We start from the raw sequence: 23,380 nt of genomic DNA, 5'->3' as shown, positions 1-23,380 counted from the left end.
TTTATATAATGTATCTTGGAAAATACTCCTTTCGAACCGTCGCGCGAAAATACAAACAAAGGAAATGTGTTCACTAAAGGTCCTTTGGAAATATAAACACAACCAAAAGTGCCAAATGAAAGATTATGATTGGTTGAAAAGATCTTTTCGTCCAATAGTCTTAGAGAAATCTATCTTAATAGGAAGCTAATGAAGAGAACCTGTTGCTAGTCCTTTGTTAGCCATGCTACGACGATAATTGCAAAGTAACAGTTACGTTGTACGATTTAAAAAATTTTTGTGTGGCTCGATAATCTCGAATCGAAGAAATTCCTCGACCTATTAATTATTTCTCTTCAAACAGGTACAATTCTGTTTACAACTAACTTTTTGTCTTTTATTTCCACAGTAAGTATTCATGATTAACGATAGACAAAAACATCTTTTCGTACTTTCCCAATAATGGAAGTTATTATCATGAGTTGATAAAAAAAAAAATCTTTAGAATTTCGCAATATTTAGACGGCTACTTACGATTATTACTTTGTTATGTTTAACGAAAATACGCGTAATTCGTATTTTTAATAAAAAAGAAAAATAGTTTCATTATTTCTTTTAGTGATATAAGATGGAAATATCTCCTAGAAAACCATTGAAACGTACGCAAGAACCTATTGATGAATGGTTACAAAATGAAGGATATTTCAGGAAACATGCACCTAGAGATCCAACTTGCTTGTTCAGAGCAGTTAGCGAACAAGTTTACTTGACACAACACTATCATATAAGAGTAAGAAAAGAATGTGTGGAGTTCATGAGAAAAACAAAACATTTATTTTCGGAGGTGGATATGCTGTATTTGGTTAATTCTTAATTAATATCTATATAAACATTTTAGTTAATACGTATTCTTTTGTAGGGTATATCGATTCCATTTGAAGATTATTTAGAACAAATGATATGTTTTACGGAATGGGGTGGCATGACTGAAATCCAAGCTATGTCATTACTTTATAAAAGAGAATTCATTATATTTAGTAGTCAAAAGCAAGCGAATCATAATGTTACAAATAATGGTTTTAAGGATATAATATATTTATGCCATACACCACAAAAACAGTATGAAAGTATTTATACAAAGGACTTTGTTGCAAACGCTGCTTTTTGTCAATGTATGTGTTCTATTAGATTTTTAATATTTTTTTATTTATAATATAAATATAAATTATAAACATTTTATAAATTATTTGTAGCTATTGTCTATCAAGTGTTATATAAAGATGTTTTTCAAATGGCCAATATAGAGGGTACTGTTCATAAAATGTTACATGATAGAACAGCTACATTTAGACATGATAAGTTTTTCCTTAAAGGCAATCTAGAGATCCGAGAGTAAGTCAAATAATAATTATGTCATTAATACATGGTTCAAAATGTTATTGTAGATTCAATTTATTTATGTTTAGCCAATTAGCTGCAGAAATATATAATAAAATTGACAATGGAACTGATGAGGTTGATGATGCACGGGCCATAATAAAAAATATACCACCTTTTCCTTATAGAATTGCTAAAGCTCTTGATCCCAATATCTATCGTAATACTGACTTTGATATATGGCATGAAATTAGAAGAGGTAACAAAAATTGATTTGTACTAAAAATATCATAATTTCATTAAAAGAAGAAAATAAATCGTATTTTAGAAGTGAAAAATGCAGGATGGACTAGGCACAATAGTCATGAACTCCAAATTGGTGGCAAATGTTTGGTACAAGTGGACTTTAATGAGGAAGATTTTGACAAAACCAATAATAATAGCATTTATGTGTCTTCTCTTGGAAAGGATGTTAATGATAATGATACAAAAATATTGCAAAAGAAAAGCAGTGATCCCATATTTTACTATGGACATATTCAAGAAATGGGTAAAAGTCAGGGACCTGTATTAGTCTTTATTGAAGAGTTAGGAGAAAAAAGGATTGTGCCATATTCAGCTCTTAAACCATTACCCCTAAAGAAAAATAAACAGGCCAATTGGCTACCAGTTTGCAAAAAGAATCTACTCTTAGATTCAAGTTAGTACTTAGAAATGAATTAAACGTATTAGAAACAAATTTTTATATTTTTTGTAAATATTTATTCTGTATTGTAATAGATCAAAAATGGAGAAAAGCATGCAGTGCATCATCGCGTAAAACTAAAGACTCTAATATGAACATTTTATCAAATAATATTGATAAAAATGAAAATAATGATAATATTGTCAGTGATATTAATGAGAATAATTTTCAGTGGAAGGAAGGATCATTGTAAGTATCTTATCATGATAATTATTTAATAAATCTATCTTTTTCTTCTGTATTACAAGTCTCTATTTTATTGTAGAAAAGTGGATCATCAAGAATATGAGAATTATTCAATGGATAAGTGTGCTAATTACTCAATTGATGTAAGCTATAAAAAATTGTTTAATTATTGTAAAATCCAAATGCGTGTAAATTATTATAGCAAAATATTTTCTTTTATAGAATTCTGTTGAAATGTTTCCTACAAAAATGGTTCTGGATAACACTCAGTCTTCTACAATAGATATCGGAAGGCAAGAAAATAATAAAGAACGTAAAGAAAAAGATTCATTCTCGCATAAAAACTCCGAAAATAATTGTATAAGAAATTCAAAATCTGATAGTGCAACGAATAATGATAATAATGTCAGTTTTAACTCGTATTCTAAACAAAAGATGCAGAAAGATATGTATTACACACCATATGCTGGTATGTAATTAAACTTACAAAACTTACTTAAATTATCATTGTTATTTCTATGTCGTGAATTGTTTATGTTTTTTTTTAATATTTCAGGAGATTCTAATGCTCAAATAGATCATATGCTACGTTCTATTAATTGTTCTGTACAAAAAAGTATTGATGTAAATGGTAGTGATTTGCCGCTATCAGGTAATTGTGCAAATTACTTTTATATACATAACTTGATAATGAATTTCATAAATAACCTTTTTTGCATTCCTGTAGATCCATTCACATTGAGATTTTTTTATAATTTAGGATTAGAGGTAAGGATCAATTGTTACAAACTAATTCGCAGCTATATATTTATTTATTTCAAACTATTTTGTAGTATTTTCGTGGTGGTGCTAATTGGAATTATTTAACAAATGTACAGTCGCCTGATTTTGGACAGTGGTATCAAGGTATGTTATCTCTATATTTTTTATATTATATTAATCTTACTTATTATATTAACCTTATATTTATTCATTTGTCAATTGAAAAGGTGCATCTCCGAATGAAGAAGAAATTACAAATATCACGAATATGATCCAAGATTGTACACTTACGCAACAAAAGAAAGAGCCTAACAATGATCAGAAAGAAATTGGCACTCAATCACTGTACCAAGAAAACGAAAATAGATACGTAAATGATATCAAAAATACACAGATTCAGAAGACTGAAGTTCAAAGAGGAAATGATGGGAAAGAAACATCGTATTCGTCTCGCGATAATAAATTAGAATATGCAAATAAGGAATCTTCTCGTTTAAATAGAAATGGATTAGGTCCACGATATAAGAAAAATTCAGAGAGTAAGTAATAGACAGTTTGAATAATTATATCCGTATGCACAATTTTAATAAATACTTGTCTTTTATATAGATCGACATCGATCTGCTTCGCATTTTTCTAATCAGTATTCAAGCAACGGATCAAACTCTAAACTTTCCAAATTGGATAGAGATGCAAAAGAAGATAGTATGAATGTTCAACCTTCACAATCAATACATCAGCAGCTACACACTCCTGCAAATGCAATGAATACTTATCAAGCGTCTTACATGCAACAAGGCATGTATTCCGGACTGCCGTATTATGGTAATGAAGCGGAAGCATTCGCAAATCCTTACTATTCCCTTAATCCAAGTTTTATACCAATCCCGTGCTTATCACATTCTGATATACATGACAACAACAATGTGCAGCCGTTCTCGCCGCATCTGTGTCCTGGAATAGATTACGCACAAGCTTATTCTGGCCTATGCCCGCCGTACTTATGCCCTCCGCCAACCCCATATAATATACCTCCACAAAATATACCTGAACACTGGTATGCTGTTGCTGGTCAACCGCATTATATGCAGTATGCACCAGTTTTATCTGTACCAGCGGAAACAACTTGCACCGGAGTAGTACAAAATGCTAATCAAAACGTTCCTTCTTAAAAGTATTTTGCAGTTACTACATATATCATACAACTAGGTTTTCGTTAACCAGTGTTCTTGCATATGAAACGATTCGTCAGATTCTGTGAAGGTATATATGTAAAAAAGTTCTTATTATTTCTATATAACTTATAGTTTTATGTAGTTCTAAATTAAGCTAGGATTAAACGCGAAGATAAGACATAACTGCATAATCTTAATAAGTCATTGTTAACTGTATGATCAATATCATTAACACGTTTAGGTACATAAAGATACATTATAAAAAGAGTTTTACGAACTATTAAGAAATATAGTACGTATATAGTATTACAAATTACAGTACAAGTTTAATTTCGATGTAGCTTTCGTGATAGATTATATCATTAAAGAATGATAGTATAAATTATTTATCTTCGATATTGGTAGTTGCAATACCTGTATAATAACATTCATTATATTCTTCATTTGGTATAGCCTTGTTACGGTACATAAGCCGCTCAAATAACAGTTTCTGAAATTTTATGCAGGTGACGTTCTAGTTCATTAATATATTTGGCCGTTCATACTTCTATACTTCATTTGTTAAAACAATATTTTCCCTAATAAAAAGCAATACAATAAAAAATGAATATTTATCTTTCCATTTCCGTGAAATAAAATTCTAATTGTTATTCGATCGTTATTAAATTTGAATTAAATTTCGTCCTCCTGCGTTGCTGCCAACTAATCATACGTAACGAACAAATGTCCCTAGAAGTGCTTTTGTTTCACTTCGAATACTCAATTTTATATTTAACGTAGAAGAAATATAATAAATATTTGTAATTGATTTAATAAAAAAGATTTATAATCTCTCTTTTTCTTGGTCCTTTTATTATTATTTGTAAGAGTTAATTGCTTTCGGATCAGTCTTAAAATCTCTACCATCGAATGGGTACAGTTCTAAACCGGTGAAGAAGGTGCGCGCTCGAGATCTTTCAATATACAAACACCGTGGTTCTGTTCGCTGTATTCCACGCCATGACTAAAATTTGTTGGAAGAGTAGGAGTGCAGTAGCTGTGACAGGTCAAACGGTGAATAGCGAAATTACTTAATATTCACTCGTTCGAAGGATTTCTCGTATCGTAACAACGTTGACAGATTTATCCTCGGTTCGTTATTTCTGTTTCGTGAATTATCGTTAGCCGCGAGGATTTGCTATTTTCGTAGGAACTGCAGAACTTGGAAGACAAGAGGAGAGCAAGCGCAGAAACTGAAAAGAATGGAGGTTGGTTACGATTAATTATTTCGAAATTTATGTCCGTATGATCGATAACACTGTATCCTCTGGAAACGCAATGTACATACCCTGTGTCATGTTACTCCTGAAAAAGAAAACATTCATTGTTGTTCCTGGTATATTCGTTATTTCAGTTCTTCTAATTAGATAATTAGTAAATTAAATAATTAATCGTCGAATACACGCATGTTCTCCTGACGTGTTATTTGCTATTATATGGTGATTGTTTTCTTATCTTTGATTAAATAATAATCACGTTCATATTGTATTTTTTAATTTTTGTGTATTCATTGTGACATAGAATGTAGCGCGATAAATTAGATTTTTCATAATTGTCTTTGAAAATCATTTAATTTCATAAAGGACACAGGATGTCTTGGGAGAACTTTAATGAATAACTTTACTAATATGTTTGATAGATCATTGTCAATCAAAAAAGTTTTACATGCTATATTGTTTCATTCGTTTTCCAAATAATCGTTTATTCTACCAAGTACCATATAAAATGCAAACTAAAGATAAACGGCAGAGTGTTTATGATGCTTAGTCTGATTTTAGATACATATGCATGACTAATACAAATAACATGTATTACAAGTGACAGCATCGGAAATGAAATTTCTAGAAAGAAATGGCAAGAATCATTAAAATATCAAATAAATTTATATTTATAGAATAATATGATCTGTTTAGTTCAGATTAAGCTACCAAATATACTAGTAAAATTATGTGGTTTCTTCTTGGCACACCCTGATGTTTATTCTGCTATGTATTTTTGTACATATATTGTGATTATAGGTGGATGAATGTTCAGCTGGTGGTGATAGTGGAGCCGAAGAAGATGAAGATGATGCATCTTCTCATGGATCTAGAAGTAACAGTAGTAGTAGCAGTATAAGTGGAAGTAGTACTTCAACTGATAGCGGAGATGATAGTGGAGAAGAACATGGCACAAGTGGCAGTGAAAGTCATAGTTCTGGCGAAGAAGATGAAGATGAAAATGAGAACACAGAATACTCTGTCAAAGCGGAGAGTCCAGATACTTTGGTGCTGTCTGAAATTTCATATTTTGTGGAAATACATTTTTGTTAACAAAAATTTCGTTTCTAGAAATGGGAAACATGTATTGCTGTAAACACTAAGATAAAATTACCACAAGATCTTTGCGAACATGTAGCTGTTTTCAAGGAATTTCTGGATTATCCTTATATTTGGAACGAATGCCTTACCGAAAATCAAAGAGAAGCTCTTTGCAACCTTTTACCAGCTTTCCCAAAAGACTGCGATGTAGAAGCTGAAACAGAGAAAACATTGCGTATGTTATTCGAACGTGAAAATCACAGGTTAGATGCAACTAATTATTTCCAGTAATTTTTTGAAAGAAATCTATCTTTTTTATAATATTGTTTTTATATTTATCTATATCAGATTTGGTGTAGCACCTTTGGATGCATTTCACAGTCATCTATCTGCTGGTCATTACCGCCCAGATATTAGAAGAATGTGTAGCTTAGTCCGTAAGGCACAGCAGAGAAGATTACTATTCGAGGAACGGAAAAGATCTTATGAACTAGCCAGTCAATTACTGAAATCTAGAGAAAGTTTGCTGTCTAACGCGTATAAGCAAGGTTTTTGTCAACCAGCGCAACGCACGGTGTCAAAGGTCCAATGGAGGAAACCAAAACCTGCTATGGGTAAGTTAAGCTTCTGCTGTGATTGATTGTAAAAAATTTTCTGGCTGTTTATACTTCCCCCACACTCCAGCCGTTTGGCAGAGAAGTATGTAGTAACTTCCGAGGGACAATACTAACAAGCAATGAACCGACAGTTGAAGAAAAAACGCAACTGCGCTATTTGGAGGAACTGAATGCACTGAGGACAGAGCTCGGAGCGAGCGCAAAGTTAGCGGCCGACACAACGTCCGAGAATGAAGAGAACTATCCGCACTATCAAATGTCCGGCGCTAAGCAGAAGAAGAAGAGACGCACTTTGGTTGGAGTTCACGGATTGTCTATTCGGGCTTTGTCCATTCGGGGTTTGCAATTAGATCACGTGGATGAGTTTATTCGACCTGTTTTCTCCACGCTGCAACGAGCGGAATATGCCACGAATAGGTCTCTATTTATTCGCGAACAGACCGAGGATACGTATCGCGAAATGTTACTTGAACATAAAAAGAGAAGAGCTCGGCGTGATGTACGTGAAATAATTTTTTAAGAAATTAAGTTGTGTGAATAAGAAATTCAATCGTATTAGAGTACTAATGTTCATCATATTTTTAGGTTCATCCGGAATTAAATACACAAGGTATCGCTCTTGCTGACTTAACTCAAAGAGCACAAATTGGACAGAAGCACAAAATATCAGTTGGCCCTACCATACGTATCACACCAGCGAAGAAACGTATGAAATTGGAGCAATCACCACTTTGTCCACCGGCGCCAAGATTAACGAATTCTAATTCGATAAAACACGAGAGTGATAACAGTGATTATTCTCATACGACGGATGAAAATAGACATTCCAATACATTGGATATAGATCATAGAATGTTAACGCCAATTAAGTCAGAACCCATAGATGCATACGAGATGCATCAGATGTCCAAAAAGAAGTTAAGTCCCATTACACCGAAGGTTAGCAAATCTTCCATGATAGTTACGCCAGAAATAAAGAAAGAGGTGGAAGACATGGAGTACGATGACATAAAAACGGAACTAAGTACGGGAGTGAACGAAGACGCCCCGTTAGAAACAGAAGAAGAAGAGGAAAACGATAAGAAAGAGCTTGATTTGGATAGCATCGACATGATGCAGCTTCCAATACAACTCGACGATGGAATTGATATATTGGATGATGTGAAGTGCGAAGATGAAGGAGTTATATCGATACCAGATAAAGAAATCGCTGTTCCATCTAATGAAGACGCTATCGACATTAATAATGGGGCAGAATTAATGCAGGAGACACATGCTTGTTTCTTCTCGCTGTTAAGAGATGCATTTACCTCAAAAGGTGAATACAGAATGAGCACAGGAGAAATGAGGGATGCTATTACTCAGTGGCAAGGAAACCCCATTTCACCATTAAATGATTGGTATTCTCTGGCATCCTCTTGGCCAGCGTTGGTTCCATTGGCTTTAGGATTTCTTGCTGGGGAACTCACTTACTCTCAAGAGATCGGTGACCGACAAGAAAGAGAATCAGAACTTGTTCCCTATTTAGAAAACAAGGGAAATGGAGTCTACGCATGGATCGGAGCTGGACGAGACTCAGACTCTCGTCTGTCGGACTTATGTGCGAAGTTCTTAATGCACAAAGATTCACTAGGTCTACCGTCTGCAATCTCCACTTGCTCTCCAGTAGCTGTGAAGCAACAAAATCAAGTGCCTCAAGCTAGTAACAGCAACGTTAACAGTAATTCTGGAAGTGGAAATGTAAATTCGAGCGGCAGAGATAGTAGTCCAGCGATAGAATCAATCAGTGTCGATGGTGGATCTATCAATACTGTCGCAGAATGGGAGCCACCTCGTGCTCTGTGGCCCACAGAATGGAAGGTTCGACCATCCACGGTGGAAGAACGAGAAGAATTTAGGAGGCAGGAACGTATGCGTTATGCTGCTCCTCATAAAGCATTTACATATAGAATGCACGGTTATGCCTCCGTCGTAGGTCCGGTGAAAGGCATTTATCAACACAATGTTGGTATGTTTGATTATACAATCTTTTATAAAAAAGATATATGTGTATAATTAAAGAAATTATTATTTATATTATATTTAATTCGTATAACAGCTTCTGGTTTGACCAAAGCTCGTGGACATTCGTTGTTGGTAGCAGATCGGCCAAACTTTGTGACTATCTTAGCTTTAGTCAGAGACGCTACTGCAAGGCTTCCCAATGGTGAAGGAACTCGGGCTGACATCTGTCAGCTACTAAAAGATTCTCAGTACATTAGGGAACAGACAGAAAGTGATGATAAGGAAGGATACTTACATTCTGTCGTATCTGGAGCTTTGGACAGATTGCACTACGAAACAGATCCCTGTGTACGATATTACCCACGACGCAAGGAATGGCTATACCTTCATCGAGCTCGTTCAGAATCAGAATTTGGTTTGTACCTTATTGAAATGTATTATTCTTATGTTATATATTTCATAGATGACGTCATACATTTTCTTCTCTTATAGAAATGTATCATCAACAACTACAAGGTGTTGCAAAGAATAAGAAGAATGGTGGCAGTATGTCTCGAAAGGCACTTCCTCCAGTCATAAAACCGGCTAATGTTAATAAAGAACAATCTCCTAATAACAGTAAAGAAACTACACCTAAAAAAGAAAGAAAGGCCACATCCACTACTCAACCTGTTATTTCGAGGTAAATATCAAATTTTATCGTGTGAAAAATGTTTTGAACAGCATATCGATTGTACGCTTTTCTTTTTACAGAAAAGAGCAGAAGAAAACCGAGGAGAAAAATATCAATGATCATTCCGCTACAACAGAACAATCGGCTGTGGTCACAAACGTAGTGACAACAATTAGTACGCCAGCGACTTCAGTAATTTCTATGTCAGGTACCACCGTTCCGGTTACGTCTCTACCTACGTCTTCTACTTCTATTAGTACCATTACCGTAGAAAAGGATGTAACAACTAGTGACGTAAAACCGCAAATCACTACAAACGTTCCGGCGAAGAAGGCAGCGAACATCGGTGGAAAACCGGTCGCTGTTGTAAAAACAAGTGCTCAAAGTTTACTACAATCGAATCAGCAGCATTTTCCGCATCATCAAATTCAAGTATCAACATCCGCTGGTCTACAAACTATTAGATTATCTGGACATTCTGTGTTACATTCTGCACAGCCTGTAGTAGCCAGCAGTGCTTCTAATGTAACAAATGTAACCACCAATTTAACCACTATATTGCCTCCTACTAAAGTACCAAGTCAACAACAACAACAACAACAATCGCAACAAACACAACAACAACAACAAACAATAGTGACTAATCAAGCGGGAAAAAGTATCTTGCAAACTGCTAATATAAAACAGCAACAATCTCAACAACAACATGTACTACCTGGAAAGACATTGTTAGCTTCTCAAATAAAATTGGTCAGTTCTGGACAGATCAAGTCGCTTCTTACGAGTCATGGACTTCAGGGTCAGACAATATTTATTAAACAATCATCGCCATCCAGTAATCAATCACAACAAATACAACAGCAACAATTAAAGGTACGAATTGTTCAAGTAGGTCATCATTTTTTATTTTAATAACTATTAATAGCTTTAACGATTTAATATATTCATGTAACTTTAGCAGCAACAACAACAGCAACAACAAATCCAACAGAGAGTTGTTACCAATCAACAACAATCGCTACAAACATCTGGTATGCAACGCATAATTGCGCAGATAGGAGGGAAACCAATCGCAGTACAGATTCAACAGTCACCGCATCAGCAACAACAGCAGAAGATATTGGCGAAGGTTCTAACCAGTTCTGGTAGTGGCCAGCTTATCTCGGTAGAAAATCTCCTTGCTCAGAAAGGATTGAAGTTGGCGACCACAACTGGCCACGCTAATCAACTCAACAGACAAGGGAAGCAGGTCATACAAACTCAGTATCAGGTATACTCTCAATTTAAATTTTTATAATTTCTAATTTTAATTCTAAATTAAATTTTTATGGAACATTTTCAATGTGGTGTTTAGGTAGTATCGCAAGCGCAGACTTCTTCAGGTCAGTCGAAGATCATAGCCAGTACGCAGCAACAACAACAGACACAGCAAGCACAAACCGTTCGGATGGTGACAGCTCAGTTGGCTGGCAAGCCAATAGTTTTAGCAAGTGGTAACAAAAACGTAGGAGTTGGAGTGAGCAGCGGTGGAAGCGTAGTACTTGGAAAGCAACAATCATCGCAACAGACACAGCAGCAACCTATCATTTTACCGAGTCAGTTACTCAACATCAAAACATTGCACGGTTTGAAGGTGATACCGACTCCTGCCGGATTGAAAACTACAGGTGCAGCAGTCTACGCGCGAGTTATTGCTCCAACTACCATAACTTCGTCTCAATCGACGGGAAATCAACAGCAGACTATTCAGACGCAACCACCGAGAAATAACACCTACAGTACACCTTGACAAAATTGATGTCGCTGTCTTTTTTCATTTATCCTCGTTCCAACTTATTTTAATCTCTTATAATTCTGAATTTTCTGACGAACACACGATTTATATGTATAAAAACAAAACGTAAAAAATGAAGAAGAAACGAAAAGCGTAATAGATCAGTAAAGCTTATACATAGAATTGCGTTATGTTATGTACTATATTTTAGGTCAGGTAAAATGAAAAAAAGAAAATCGTGCAGTTTTTTCGACAGGTTGATCGGGATCAAGGCACAATGCTATATCAGGACATTTAAAATGAAAACACACGCGGTCGTGAAGATTTTTTTATATTAAGTGTCGAATTATTTACAAATGCATGGTACGATTTTAAATACAAAACCACCGTTTCTTCGTTCTCTTGTATCAAGAAGATTCTTGCAGCGTTGCATGTAATACATAAATAAAACTTATTACGTAACGGTATCATTTAAATTATATTTTACAAGTTCTCTTTGTGCATCGTCTCTACGTTGTAGGAAAGTTTAATTATGAAATACCTAGGCAGCAATAGCCACCGCGTCTTTGGTCCGTTTTCTGGTAAGAGGATATCATACGAAAGACATCATTACAAAAGTCATTGATCTATGTACAAAATTTCACGAAATACGAAGTATAGATTCATAGAAAAAGATACAGAAGAAAAAGCACCTGAACAAAAGGTGCATTTATGTTCACAAAGTTAAGAGTGCATGATGTTCGTTTAACTCAATATCCTCTTCGCTGTAGTGTCAACTTATTTCCAAAAGAAATGGTCCATATAATTATGTTCCCTCGGAGTTCCATATATCTTGGAATATGTCTATTAGATTGTTCACACCTATCAAGTATCCATCTTCATGGTTTCCGACTTTCCATTCGGCATCGTGACAAATCCTTGGCAAATGTTGTGGTAGAGGTAATGTTTTAGCAAAATCAATCATCCAAATGCCAGCATTTTTGGTATCGTGAACGAACAACAAGCTAGACCCGACAACTTCATGCGAGGCAAAGAACGGCGATGCTTTCAGCGTAGTTCTAATCGCCTTTAGACGTTGGATATACTTGGGTACAGCGTGTTGATAGCCTTCCACGAAACGTCTCAGCGCCTCCGTAACCTAATTAATTAAAAAGCCGATTTTAAAATCAGATTACTATTATGATCTATCAACTTAATTCATTGGTAAGCTATCGACAAACCTGTTCCCGAGTCCTCGTCGTTTTGAAGTCTTTCGACGAACCTCCATGAGCAAGTTTAATACCTTCTACGCGGAAGCCTAACGTAGCTGTACTGGAAATCGTTTCACGCCAGACCATGTATCTTGGTTTTGTGACTCCTTGCACTCGACGTTCCTCAGCACTTGGTGCAGATGGGTCCACTTGTATCATTTTCTCGTACATGTCTTTTCGTAACTACATGGAAAAATTAAAGATTTGAAAAATTGAAATTGAGTTTCAAGAATTGAAGAACTCTGGTCCTGCTATTCTTCTCACTTCTTCATATTTTCATTGATATCTTTCATTCAGATATCTTCCTTGTTTTTCAAGTGCTTTATTTATAAAAGTTGTGGAATAAACAAAAGATAGAAAAATTATATCGAATATTTATATTTATATTGAATAGCAAAGTTAAGAAAATGTATGTAAAGTATAAAAAATTAGGTAATTCAGGGAAAGTTTCATTTTATCGATCGAACTTTGAAACTTTATTTATAATATTATTCGATGTTAATTCATATTAAATTAATATCATACCTTAGGTCTTTCTTTGGCTTTCGCAAGTTCCGATTCCAAATACGTCCTGACTCCAACTTTGCAATCCATCACACAAGGATGTTCAAAGTCTCCGAGAAGATCTTGCAGCTGCAAGTAAGAGGACACTACGATCCTCTTAGTCACATTGTCACCATTACCATCCTTTTGATGTGTTTCGCCTGCATCATGCTCCTCGACATTCCCTTCTTCTGTATCGTTTACATCTAAAACACCTTTGAACTCGGGAACGTACGGCCTCAATACGTCGTTCATTAACAGACGAAAGCAAGCTTCTTCCTGAGGGCAGAGTTTCTTTAGAATCGTCCCTGGAGTGGGCCCCGCTCTGAAGTTTCCTTGATGACCCGCTAGTTGGACCTAAAATTAATAGCAAAATTTTCTATTATAAACTTTTTAACACTAATTGTACTATTTACTAGTAGAATTTCATATCAGAATTGTTATTTAAAATATTAATTTATGAGTTTCTTTTCTGGCAAAAGGCCATAAGATAAATTGATGAATCGAGTAAATTTTATTTAGTTTCAGTTTTTTAATATTAACTGATAACTTTCATGTTTCAACCAATATCTGATACCAATTTTGAAGTATTTTAATTTCTTTCAAAGAACTTAAAAAATAGAAATAACTTACTTACCCATGGATACCGTTGTTTCTTGTAGGTTTGGAAAAAAGGTGTCCAGTGAACTATATTCCTAAGTTTTCTCCATCCTGACGACTGAAACAAAATTAAACGAGAATCTCATCAAAAAGCTCTCTTACCTCTTCCATCATCACTAATATTAAAATCAAGTTTCAACTTTAACCCAAATATCGATTCCAAGGAGACTTTATTGTTCAGTAATAGAAAGAAACATTTAGTATATCTGGAAGAACACAGTTTCCCGTCGTTACCTTCGACGTCTTTTTCTCATTTGACCTATCCGTGTGATCAGAATCCCATTCAGAGCTCAAATCGTCACCACTGCCTTCTCCCCATTCCAAGTTAATCTGAGGCACCTCTAGCAGCCTCAAATACTGCTGGTATCCTGAACAATTCTCCAAACAAGTCTCTTCCCTATTACTCTGACCTTTAATGCACTTGTTACACTTGGAACTCTTTTTATGATCCTCAACCCCGTTGCTTCTCAAGGATTTATCTCGTTTATTTCCTTCCAACTTCAAATCACTTTTCCCGTTATCTTCGCATTCAACAAGGCTACCATTTTGTAGTCTCTCAACTATACAGTTTTCTTTCTTTTCATCATTTTTATCAACTTCCTTGTAACTATCAGTCTTAACTTCCAGCTGACCCAACTTATCCTTCTCAAAATCCTGGTTATCATAATTATCCTCGGATTTCTCTTCATTATGAGTCTGTTCTTGAGACTGAGAAAGTAAGTACGAAGGTGATGGACTTCTAGAAGAGGAAGGTGAGCGACGCTCGGCGATGCTCGAAGAGAATCGCCTCGAATGTCTTCTACTCCTTGACCTCATCATCTTCCTCTGAATTAAGGACTTCCTGTCGCATTCTTCAGGTTCCATGCAATCTTCCAGTGTCGATTTTGAGCAGATCACTATCTTTGGTATCGTTATTCTGTCGTAAGTCTTTTGCATCTTTAATTAAATCAATTATCAACGACGACGAAGAATTTATTTAATGTAAGAAATCTTCCTGCGATATCTTCTAAATCTTTCTATGTAGAAATAGTTGATGCCTCACCGAAATAAATTGTTTCGAAGGTGTAACGCGATAGAGGTGTACGGTGGATACTGACTTTGAAGAGATTCATGGTTCTGTCGTATTGTCAGAGGGACAATTCCGCAGCGGAGCGATGGTTGGACGTAAACAGCGACGTGTCCCAGTTCTTCGAATCCCGAATTGGATGCTAATGAATCGCGCGTCAATGGAAATTCTCGGAGGAGGCTTTCACGCCTTCATTCAAGGAACCTTTTACCTCGTCATACCTTTCTTCTTTTTTGCTTTGGAACGTCGTCTTTTTAAATATTTCATTAACTCGCAGCTTCTTTTCAAACACTTTCAAGGATAACTCTTCTTGAGAAATCTAAAATCTTTCGGGCGAATCTTCTAATTCTGCTTAGAATTTTTCTTTGAATTCCTCAAAGATATAGCAACTCTTTCTATAAGGTTTTCTATACGGTTCTATAAGGTTATTTTTTCTTCAACCTCAAAAAGCGTAATATTCTTCTTTTAAAAAATTCCTGCGAGAAAATCCAAAAATTCTGAAAGATTGTCCTCTGCAACTTCCTTCAAATCTTCCCTTAATTAAGAATTCTCTATTGAGAAGGTTCTTTCTCAAGGGTCTTTTTAGTTGGACACTTTTTCTTCAACCTCAGAAAGTGTAATATTCTTCTTTTAAAAAATTCCTGCGAGAAAATCCAAAAATTCTGAAAGGTTGTCCCCTACAACTTCCTTCAAATCTTCCCTTAATTAAGAATTCTCTATTAAGAAGGCTCTTTCTTAAGGGTCTTTTTAGTTGGACACTTTTTCTTCAACCTCAAAAAGTGTAATATTCTTCTTTTAAAAAATTCCTGCGAGAAAATCCAAAAATTCTGAAAGATTGTCCTCTACAACTTCCTTCAAATCTTCCCCTAATTAAGAATTTTCTATTAAGAAGTTTCTTTCTCAAGGGTCTTTTTAGTTGGACACTTTTTCTTCAACCTCAAAAAGCGTAATATTCTTCTTTTAAAAAATTCCTGCGAGAAAATCCAAAAATTCTGAAAGATTGTCCTCTACAACTTCCTTCAAATCCTCAGTTAATTAAGAATTCTCTATTAAGAAGGCCCTTTCTCAAGGGTCTTTTTAGTTGGACACTTTTTCTTCAACCTCAAAAAGTGTAATATTCTTCTTTTAAAAAATTCCTGCGAGAAAATCCAAAAATTCTGAAAGATTGTCCTCTACAACTTCCTTCAAATCTTCCCTCAATTAAGAATTTTATTCGAATTCTTTAATTCAAAATTCTCTGCGAATTCTCGTCTAATTTAAAGGAACCTCGAGAAGAGATGATACATTTGCCAGTGTCTTAGTGATTTTCTTCGAGTCCGTAGAATTCACTGAAATAAAAAACGTTTCGACGGTCAGTGATTATCGCCGATATAACTGGTAATCATCGAGACACTTTCTCTCTTTTTTAGCCAGTCTCTATTCCGCGCGTCACGACGATGACGAACGAGCCCATGATGATCGTTCCTCAGGGCGATCGAATCGTGCCACGCGGCCCTCGGTTAATTGGCAAGCGATTCGATAACGGTAATTATCTTAATCACGAGCTGCGGTCGAATCGAGACACCTGGATCGACTGATAGCCCCGTCGTCCACCCACGTTGTGGCCTCTTCCTCGAGACGAAGGCGAGCTGGAAAGCGAGCCAATGCGTGTGCCACTTTTTTATACCACTGCTTGTCCGTTACACGAAATTCTTCGTCTGGTCGATGCACCAATTATTCTTCAATTTAATGCTAGATGAATTTTAAACGAGATTTCCAGCTCTTCTTCGTTCCAATTAGTCCTTCTCGGTAATCTCTATTTCTTTGATCGATTTTTAATAGGATTTTGTTAATAGATTTCTACCTCTGTTTCGTTGACTCTCACGAGGAAGTGCAACAAGCTCTTATTTTTAAAATAATGACTACTTGTTTCCAATTTTATAGAAGTATCATATAGTGTATTTTGCTGTTTCTGGCGAATTCCTGGAACGATTCCAAGGAAATAATCTTTATTGTTTACAATAATAATAAACTTCAAGAAGACTTGTTCATGGCAATTGTTATTTATAAACACACAGATTTATCTTCTGTATATTTCTTCGATAATCACCTCAGTCTTTCAGAAACAATTCGTCCTTCACTCGAGTCAATCGAATAAAGTCTATTTGCAATTTTATACTTCTACCAATTACAATTATGTTTATAATCGAAAAGAGAAAGAAAATTACAATTGCAATTTTCTATTGTTTCCTGTTACGCTTTAACGTATATCTATAAACTTTCTATAAAAATATCCTTTGCACCAACTTCTTATCCTTCGCATCTAGCTAATCTATGCTTCGATACTTGTCGTCTTGCTCTTTCATATATAACTGAGACTCCTTCGAGTTCTAAGAATACTTTTCATCGACCGACCATATGACGCAGTCTACGTAATTAATTAATGACGCAAATAAATCACATAATTAATTCAATCAGGTGACAGGGCAGTGTCTGAAGAGGCGGAATTATTAAACGAAGAAAACAGTTGTTTACAGAGGATTTACAGTCCAGTCACTGTGGATAAATAACCGTACGGCTACGTTTGTCGAATTTCAACGCATCTCACGAGTAATCGTCGCCGTTTACGTTCCACAATCAACCGATTATGTAATATCACTGTAAGCAAACGTGACGCTTTCCAGTCGTGATACATTCACGCAAGCGGAACGCCGTGCCGCTTCGGATTCCTCGCGTTACTCACATGCTTCTGTTCCCTCGGAGGAAGAAATTATTGTAGAATCGCGGATAATTTATTATGGATCATCATCCTCTTTCTCTCATTGATCCATTCGTTCATGACAGTGTTTACGAAGATACATCCGGATATTTTTCTTTTGCATTGATTGTATAGGAAATTCTTTGAAATCCACAGCTATATCTGGAGGTTTCCTCTTTCAAAGTATCGTAGGTATCGTAGGTGCGATAGTTTGAAGGTTAAAGATATTTCTCCTCTTTATTAATCTTTTAGAATTCTTGGCATTTTAAAAGATTCAAATATTTGCGATACGTTGCTTCCAAATTGAATCTGTAGTTTTTTTTAAAAATCAAAGGTTTCTTGAAAATCTTTGAAATTCTGTGAAAATATCTGTAACAAGCTCCTTCTCCAAAATGAATATAGAATTCTTCGAAATCCAAAGATCTTTTCTCTCATTAATTCTTCAGCATTTGCTGAAGCTGTTCTTTCAAATTAGACACGAAATCCTGAAAAATTCGATGAAAGTTGACTTATAACCAATCTGAATAATACCACAGATTTATTCATTATCCATTCCTTTAATATTCATGCGAATTAATGTGGAAGAAGATCATTCATTAGGAGATCACCTTTCTTGGTTGATTACTTGGAACGTCGAGATAGGATAGTGGATCGAGAGCACGTGCTTCGCCTCTATCAGCTCTTACATAAGAGGAATTATAGTGGCGTTTCTCTGGACCGTATTACCTGGTGAAAATTATCCACACGAACCTCAAGGCGCATCCGGTCGCAAATCTATGAAACCTCCGATTGTTAGTGCGATAATTGGTCTTATTTTCTCACGGATACGTGATGCAACGATCGTTCTCCAATTCTTCTTCTCTATTTATCCAAGCACGTTCGACTCATTCGTAGATGTTCGCGAGGAACGTCACAAACTTACAAAGTATCTGTTTAAAGTTAATTCGGTAAAAGAGTGTTTCAGGATCTATAAAAAGAACGTAGAAGATTTTTAATAATCTTCGAGTGTTTCAGTTCACCAAATCCTTAGATAGCTTCTATAGTTTCTTCAAGTTCTTAAAACCGTATTACCAAGATACCTTTGATAATTTATCATGCGTGTGAAAATATCTCTCTTAGAATAAATCTCTTCGCTTAACTTCCTTCGGATCCCTCCACTTTCAGGAGCATCAACGTCTACTAACTCTTCCCTTCGTCGATGGAAATTCCAACGTACGCACTCGTCGAACGATGAATGAACAACAGGTAACTTCGCAGCGTTTTCACTTTCTTAACAGTGTAAATCAGAATGACGTAATCCATCAGACGATCGTAGGCGAGAATCTTAAATTTCCTCTTCTATTCCTCCACTTCCAAATGCTTCGCTATTTGTTAATTCAAATTTCAATGCAACGAACGATGAACAACAGATGAGTCTGCAACTTCTTCCCAACAGCATAATTACACTCTATTTATAGATTTTAATAATCTATTATTGAGTACACGTATACGAATATGTAAGTATATGTGCACAAGTATACAACTAAAAAACATGTAGAATTCTTTCCTTTAATTGCTTCTTCCAGATTACTCCGTTTCCACAAGCATCATCGTGTACTAATTCTTCTCTTTGCTGATTAAGACTTCGATCTACCGATCCAGCGATGAACAACGAATAACAAATCTTCTCCTACGTATACTTGACCACTGCACGTTGAATCATCGTAAATCACGAAAAACAATCAACAGTGTAAAAGCGTTATCGATATCGATCTCGAGTCAAGGTATTGCAATCTGTTTCCTGAGACCAGGAACAATATTCGCGAACGCTAGAGACGGGTGGATTTTTAATTCGTTGATGTAAGCGGTTACCGGACGAGTCAAGCAACTTTTTCTTGTTTCGAGGCGCAAATTCAGCACGGCGGCGACTCGAGGAGAGTACAGCCGACTCGACGACGATCGAAATGCGTCATCGACTAATTAACTGACGTTCGCGAGCGTCATTAGCGTAATTATCAGGAGTGGACGAAACGCTGGGGCGATCCAGAGGTCGGTGGGCCTACACGGTTCGCCGGAAGTCAACGTTCTCTGGCGTTTGCTTTGCGTTTTTATCGTTTCTATGGATAATTTTAATCCTTTCACGATCAACGTTATATGCAGGATGGCCCGTAAACTGGCGATAGGATTTGAGTACAACTGGCTGATTATACGTGAAGGATGAAGTCGAAAGTATAGGATAAAATGTTTGCATATGACGTTTCGTTTCTGAGAAAATCGAGTTTGCAAAATTTACGAGGTATACTTGAACTTGGCCAGATACAGACTGGATATGAATAAACGATCAGCAGGAGATCATTACACGCGCGAAAATAAGTCAAAATTGTGAAATGAGATCTTTCCGTTCGAGCCCTTATTTTCCAGAAAATAATATTTGAACGTATTCCGTTAAGAACTGGTTTGGTACGCGTGCGTGCTACATTCTCAAATTTATCTTTCTCGAAAAGAAAGCATCATACAAGGAAAATTGTATTGCACGTTTTTAATTTATTTTCACATTCCGTTCAACTCCTGTCGGGATACAGCCAAGTTTAAGCATATTTGTCAAATTCTCAAACTCGACTTTCTCGATAATGAAACATCGTATGAAAGAATTCTATTTTATATCTTCATATCGTTATTCTTCGTAGAATCACTCTGCTCGCAATTGTACCATCGGTTACGTACCACCTTGTATATACAATATTGTATTTTAATAAGTCATTAATTAGCCAAGCCATAAATACGTCAGATGGTACTAAATTTAGTGTATTATATCTCCTCTGCAAAAACATCTGAAAAAATATTCTTTTATTATTCAAAACTAATAAAGAAGACATTTTTTCACAATCGAAGGAATAATTCGGTCCTGAAAAGACTTTCGATCACTGCTGTCGAAACTCTCCTATCTGAAGATCAATAGACTTCTTTAATTTTCTTTCAAAGTGTTCTTGATTGGAGATTCGAATTTTAGAATTATATTTAGAGAGGGTGTCTCTCAAAAGCATTGTGGATATTGAATAACATAATATTGAAACTCTCTTTCTTTAAAGATCCTTTGGGTAATTCTAAAATTATTTATAATTCCGTAGAGAATAAATATTTAATTAGAAAAGAGATCGATTATTTGGAGGAAGTTTAAAATACTTAATACGTATCCTTACAAGAGAGAACAGTGTCTAAATTCTTCTTCTTTTGAGAAACTTGAAAAATCCAGTTATCGGATGAGAAGTATCTACGATGTCTGGAGAAAGAAACGAGAATGAATCGTAATGAAGATGATCGTGAAATATTTGCATATATTCGTATCCTTTTGCTTCTTATTTCTCCATTTCCATCGATTCTCTTCGTTTTCTCGCGAAAAGCTTCTTCCACATAAGTGACGCATTAAACGAGTGCAATTGATTTTAAACGAGACGTTTAATTATTCAATTTCACGTGTTCAACGATAAACGTTCGAACGATGAATTCGCGTACTCGGCGTGTCTCGTACGATTGCGTAATGATCGCGTAGAAATTGGGTCTCGCGTTCGAGCACGCGTAACGTTTATGGAAATTTTACGATATTCATAAATTCATACGCGCTTTATTATCAGGGTTAAACGCGCATTCGCTTTTTCTCTCTTTCAACCTCTCCGCTTCGTCATCTCATCGAAAGCTAATCCGCTTCGTCGTCTCTGTTTTAAAAGAAGCATCGACTAATCCTCTAAGTGTTTGGAATTCACATTCATCGATGAAGATGAGTTTGAATGGGATCTGGAATTTTTGTACGATTATACTTGTGATAGGAATTCTTCATGGATAAATGAAAATGAAAATTAGAAGAAGAACCTTTGATTATAGTTTTCCCCTTTTCCAAGTTCCATAGACCTTTGTTTCGTCGTTTCTTTTCTCTTTTCTCGCCAACTTCGTCGCTTCTCTTTCAGGCAAAGCATCGACTAATCCTCTAACTTCTTGGAAGTCAAATTCATCGACGAAGATGAGCTTGAATGGGATCTGGAATTTTGGAATTTGTAATAGGAATTTTTCACGAATAAATAGTAGTAAGGAAAATAATAGAAGGACAGAAGTGAAAGAAGAATGTAGGATCAAGATTTTAAGAAGAAATAAGTTGGATGAATCTGATCCAAAAATAAGAGACACGCGTAGTAAAGGATTTGCTTTTAAAATAGATTATAGTCATAGATAAGAACGCGTTGGTTATCATAATGAATTGGTGAAAATAAATGTTTCTGAAAGTTTAAAAAACATTGAAAAGATTAAGCTACTTCTGCTGAAGGAATAAAAATAAGAGACTAACTGTAAGAAGGAAGATATTCTTCTAGAAGAAAAGCAAATAAAGAAGAATACGTAGTATATCTAGAAGAAAGAAAGAAGGATATTTGGAACGACGATTTGGAAGGACTTCTTCGGGAGTTTTGAAAGAAACGGAACTGAGGAAAAGCTGTATCGAAGAAGAAATAAAAAGGCGAAGAAACGAAAGCGAGAAACCCTTGACCCAGATGCTATACATTTAAAAAAATACTCGATAACGTGGTCCAAGGCTCGTACGTCGTGTAAACCACTTGGATTGGTAAAAATGGACAATTAAATGGCTATACGACGATGTCTGGATAATAAATTTTACTTGCAGACGAAAACTAATTTAAGATAAGTTCGACCTAAATAACCAACCATATAAGAAACTCCGTATATTGTGTCACTACTGTGAAAGCCGTGTTCAGAAGTTAAAAAAAAAATTATCTGTACTAAAATACTATAAGAACATGCTATATATGGACATTATATCTATTCTACGCCTTAAAAAAAAAAAACTTTCGCGTCAGTAACGCTGATTTGCGTCACGAACTAGATTCAGCCCTCTCAAACTTTGCATTCAGAAGGTGAATTATGCTTTTAATTGCCACATACACCAACGCTTTCTCACGTATCATATCATATAAATAGAATTATTATCTCAACTATAGAGAATTTCTGATTTAGGCTTGAATTCAGTCTACAAACATTCTACTCGGAATTATACTAAAAATAACAGTAGATCCCTACTTTTATGTCAGCTAGGCGATCCAGCAACGTTTACTTCCAGCTGCAGATGGAACATTTTTCCAGCTTAATTGGCCAGAACGCGACAGAATTCGACTCGACTATGTCGGCATTCCTCTTTTGAAGAAAACTAGAACGCGATCGAATGGCGATCGATTAGGTAACGTAAAAGATCGAAAAGGGAACGGCTGTTAATTGAGGCTGCACCGCCTCGTTGGGACCACCAGCCATGCTCCTTCTGCAATTGCAGAAACTCGGTGAACTTCGGAGAAAAAGTCAGCCGACAGAGGTGCAACCAGGGACTTGCAAGAATTTAGGCCTTAAGCCTCGTTCAAATTAGTCGAATGACTTCTGTTCAAGTTGTTTCAGCTGACTTCGATAGTATACCTAATAGAAAATAGAAAGGAAGTAAGATATAGTTATGTTGGATGTATG

The 23,380-nt window shown here is 35.6% G+C and overlaps 4 protein-coding genes and 1 long non-coding RNA gene across 7 annotated transcripts in view; 3 read left to right on the top strand and 2 right to left on the bottom strand.

The window, feature by feature from the left end:
• The first annotated feature begins 183 nt into the window (after positions 1-183).
• LOC117156667 (uncharacterized) lies at positions 184-4,828 on the top strand. Of its 2 annotated transcripts, none has more exons than XM_033333913.2 (14): positions 184-343; positions 599-823; positions 899-1,151; positions 1,233-1,371; positions 1,446-1,615; positions 1,685-2,056; positions 2,137-2,290; positions 2,367-2,430; positions 2,510-2,756; positions 2,844-2,939; positions 3,015-3,055; positions 3,121-3,193; positions 3,277-3,588; positions 3,659-4,828. In XM_033333913.2, the coding sequence occupies exons 2-14, from the start codon at positions 608-610 to the stop codon at positions 4,219-4,221; spliced, it is 2,700 nt and encodes an 899-aa protein (XP_033189804.1). In that variant the 5' UTR covers positions 184-343; positions 599-607; the 3' UTR covers positions 4,222-4,828. The 2 variants fall into 2 exon arrangements, with proteins under 2 accessions (XP_033189804.1, XP_033189805.1); XM_033333914.2 differs by having other exon boundaries at positions 198-387.
• Positions 4,829-5,100: 272 nt separating this feature from the next.
• On the top strand, positions 5,101-12,098 carry NFRKB (nuclear factor related to kappaB binding protein). Of its 2 annotated transcripts, none has more exons than XM_033333910.2 (11): positions 5,101-5,471; positions 6,282-6,530; positions 6,594-6,826; positions 6,912-7,177; positions 7,312-7,679; positions 7,766-9,188; positions 9,279-9,599; positions 9,677-9,866; positions 9,938-10,730; positions 10,819-11,127; positions 11,212-12,098. In XM_033333910.2, exons 1-11 carry the CDS (start codon positions 5,466-5,468, stop codon positions 11,644-11,646), a joined length of 4,593 nt encoding a protein of 1,530 aa, XP_033189801.1. In that variant the 5' UTR covers positions 5,101-5,465; the 3' UTR covers positions 11,647-12,098. The 2 variants fall into 2 exon arrangements, with proteins under 2 accessions (XP_033189801.1, XP_033189800.1); XM_033333909.2 differs by having other exon boundaries at positions 5,105-5,471; positions 10,816-11,127.
• The window catches only part of IP3K2 (Inositol 1,4,5-triphosphate kinase 2), a 27,554-nt gene continuing 16,119 nt past the window's right edge, over positions 11,946-23,380 (bottom strand). The window contains exons 6-9 of the mRNA XM_033333915.2: positions 14,062-14,142; positions 13,407-13,781; positions 12,852-13,064; positions 11,946-12,769 (exon numbers count right to left, since the gene is read on the bottom strand). Of these exons, the coding sequence (XP_033189806.1) occupies positions 12,437-12,769; positions 12,852-13,064; positions 13,407-13,781; positions 14,062-14,142 (1,002 nt within the window). The 3' untranslated portion in view covers positions 11,946-12,436. The remainder of the gene's footprint in view (positions 12,770-12,851; positions 13,065-13,406; positions 13,782-14,061; positions 14,143-23,380) is intronic.
• On the top strand, positions 17,801-20,665 carry LOC143302637 (uncharacterized). Its single transcript, XR_013058276.1, has 2 exons — positions 17,801-19,383; positions 19,453-20,665. It is a non-coding gene; the product is annotated as an uncharacterized LOC143302637 (long non-coding RNA).
• Positions 21,725-23,380, bottom strand: part of LOC117156675 (uncharacterized) — a 3,593-nt gene continuing 1,937 nt past the window's right edge. The window contains exon 2 of the mRNA XM_076618267.1: positions 21,725-21,898. Coding sequence (XP_076474382.1) covers positions 21,740-21,898 — 159 coding nt within the window. The 3' untranslated portion in view covers positions 21,725-21,739. The remainder of the gene's footprint in view (positions 21,899-23,380) is intronic.

This window comes from Bombus vancouverensis, chromosome 4 (genome assembly GCF_051014615.1).
Source record: "Bombus vancouverensis nearcticus chromosome 4, iyBomVanc1_principal, whole genome shotgun sequence".
NCBI classification, from domain to species: Eukaryota; Metazoa; Arthropoda; class Insecta; order Hymenoptera; family Apidae; genus Bombus; species Bombus vancouverensis.
The sequence above is the reverse complement of the archived record's forward strand: the minus strand, read 5'-3'. Positions and strand labels throughout refer to the sequence as shown.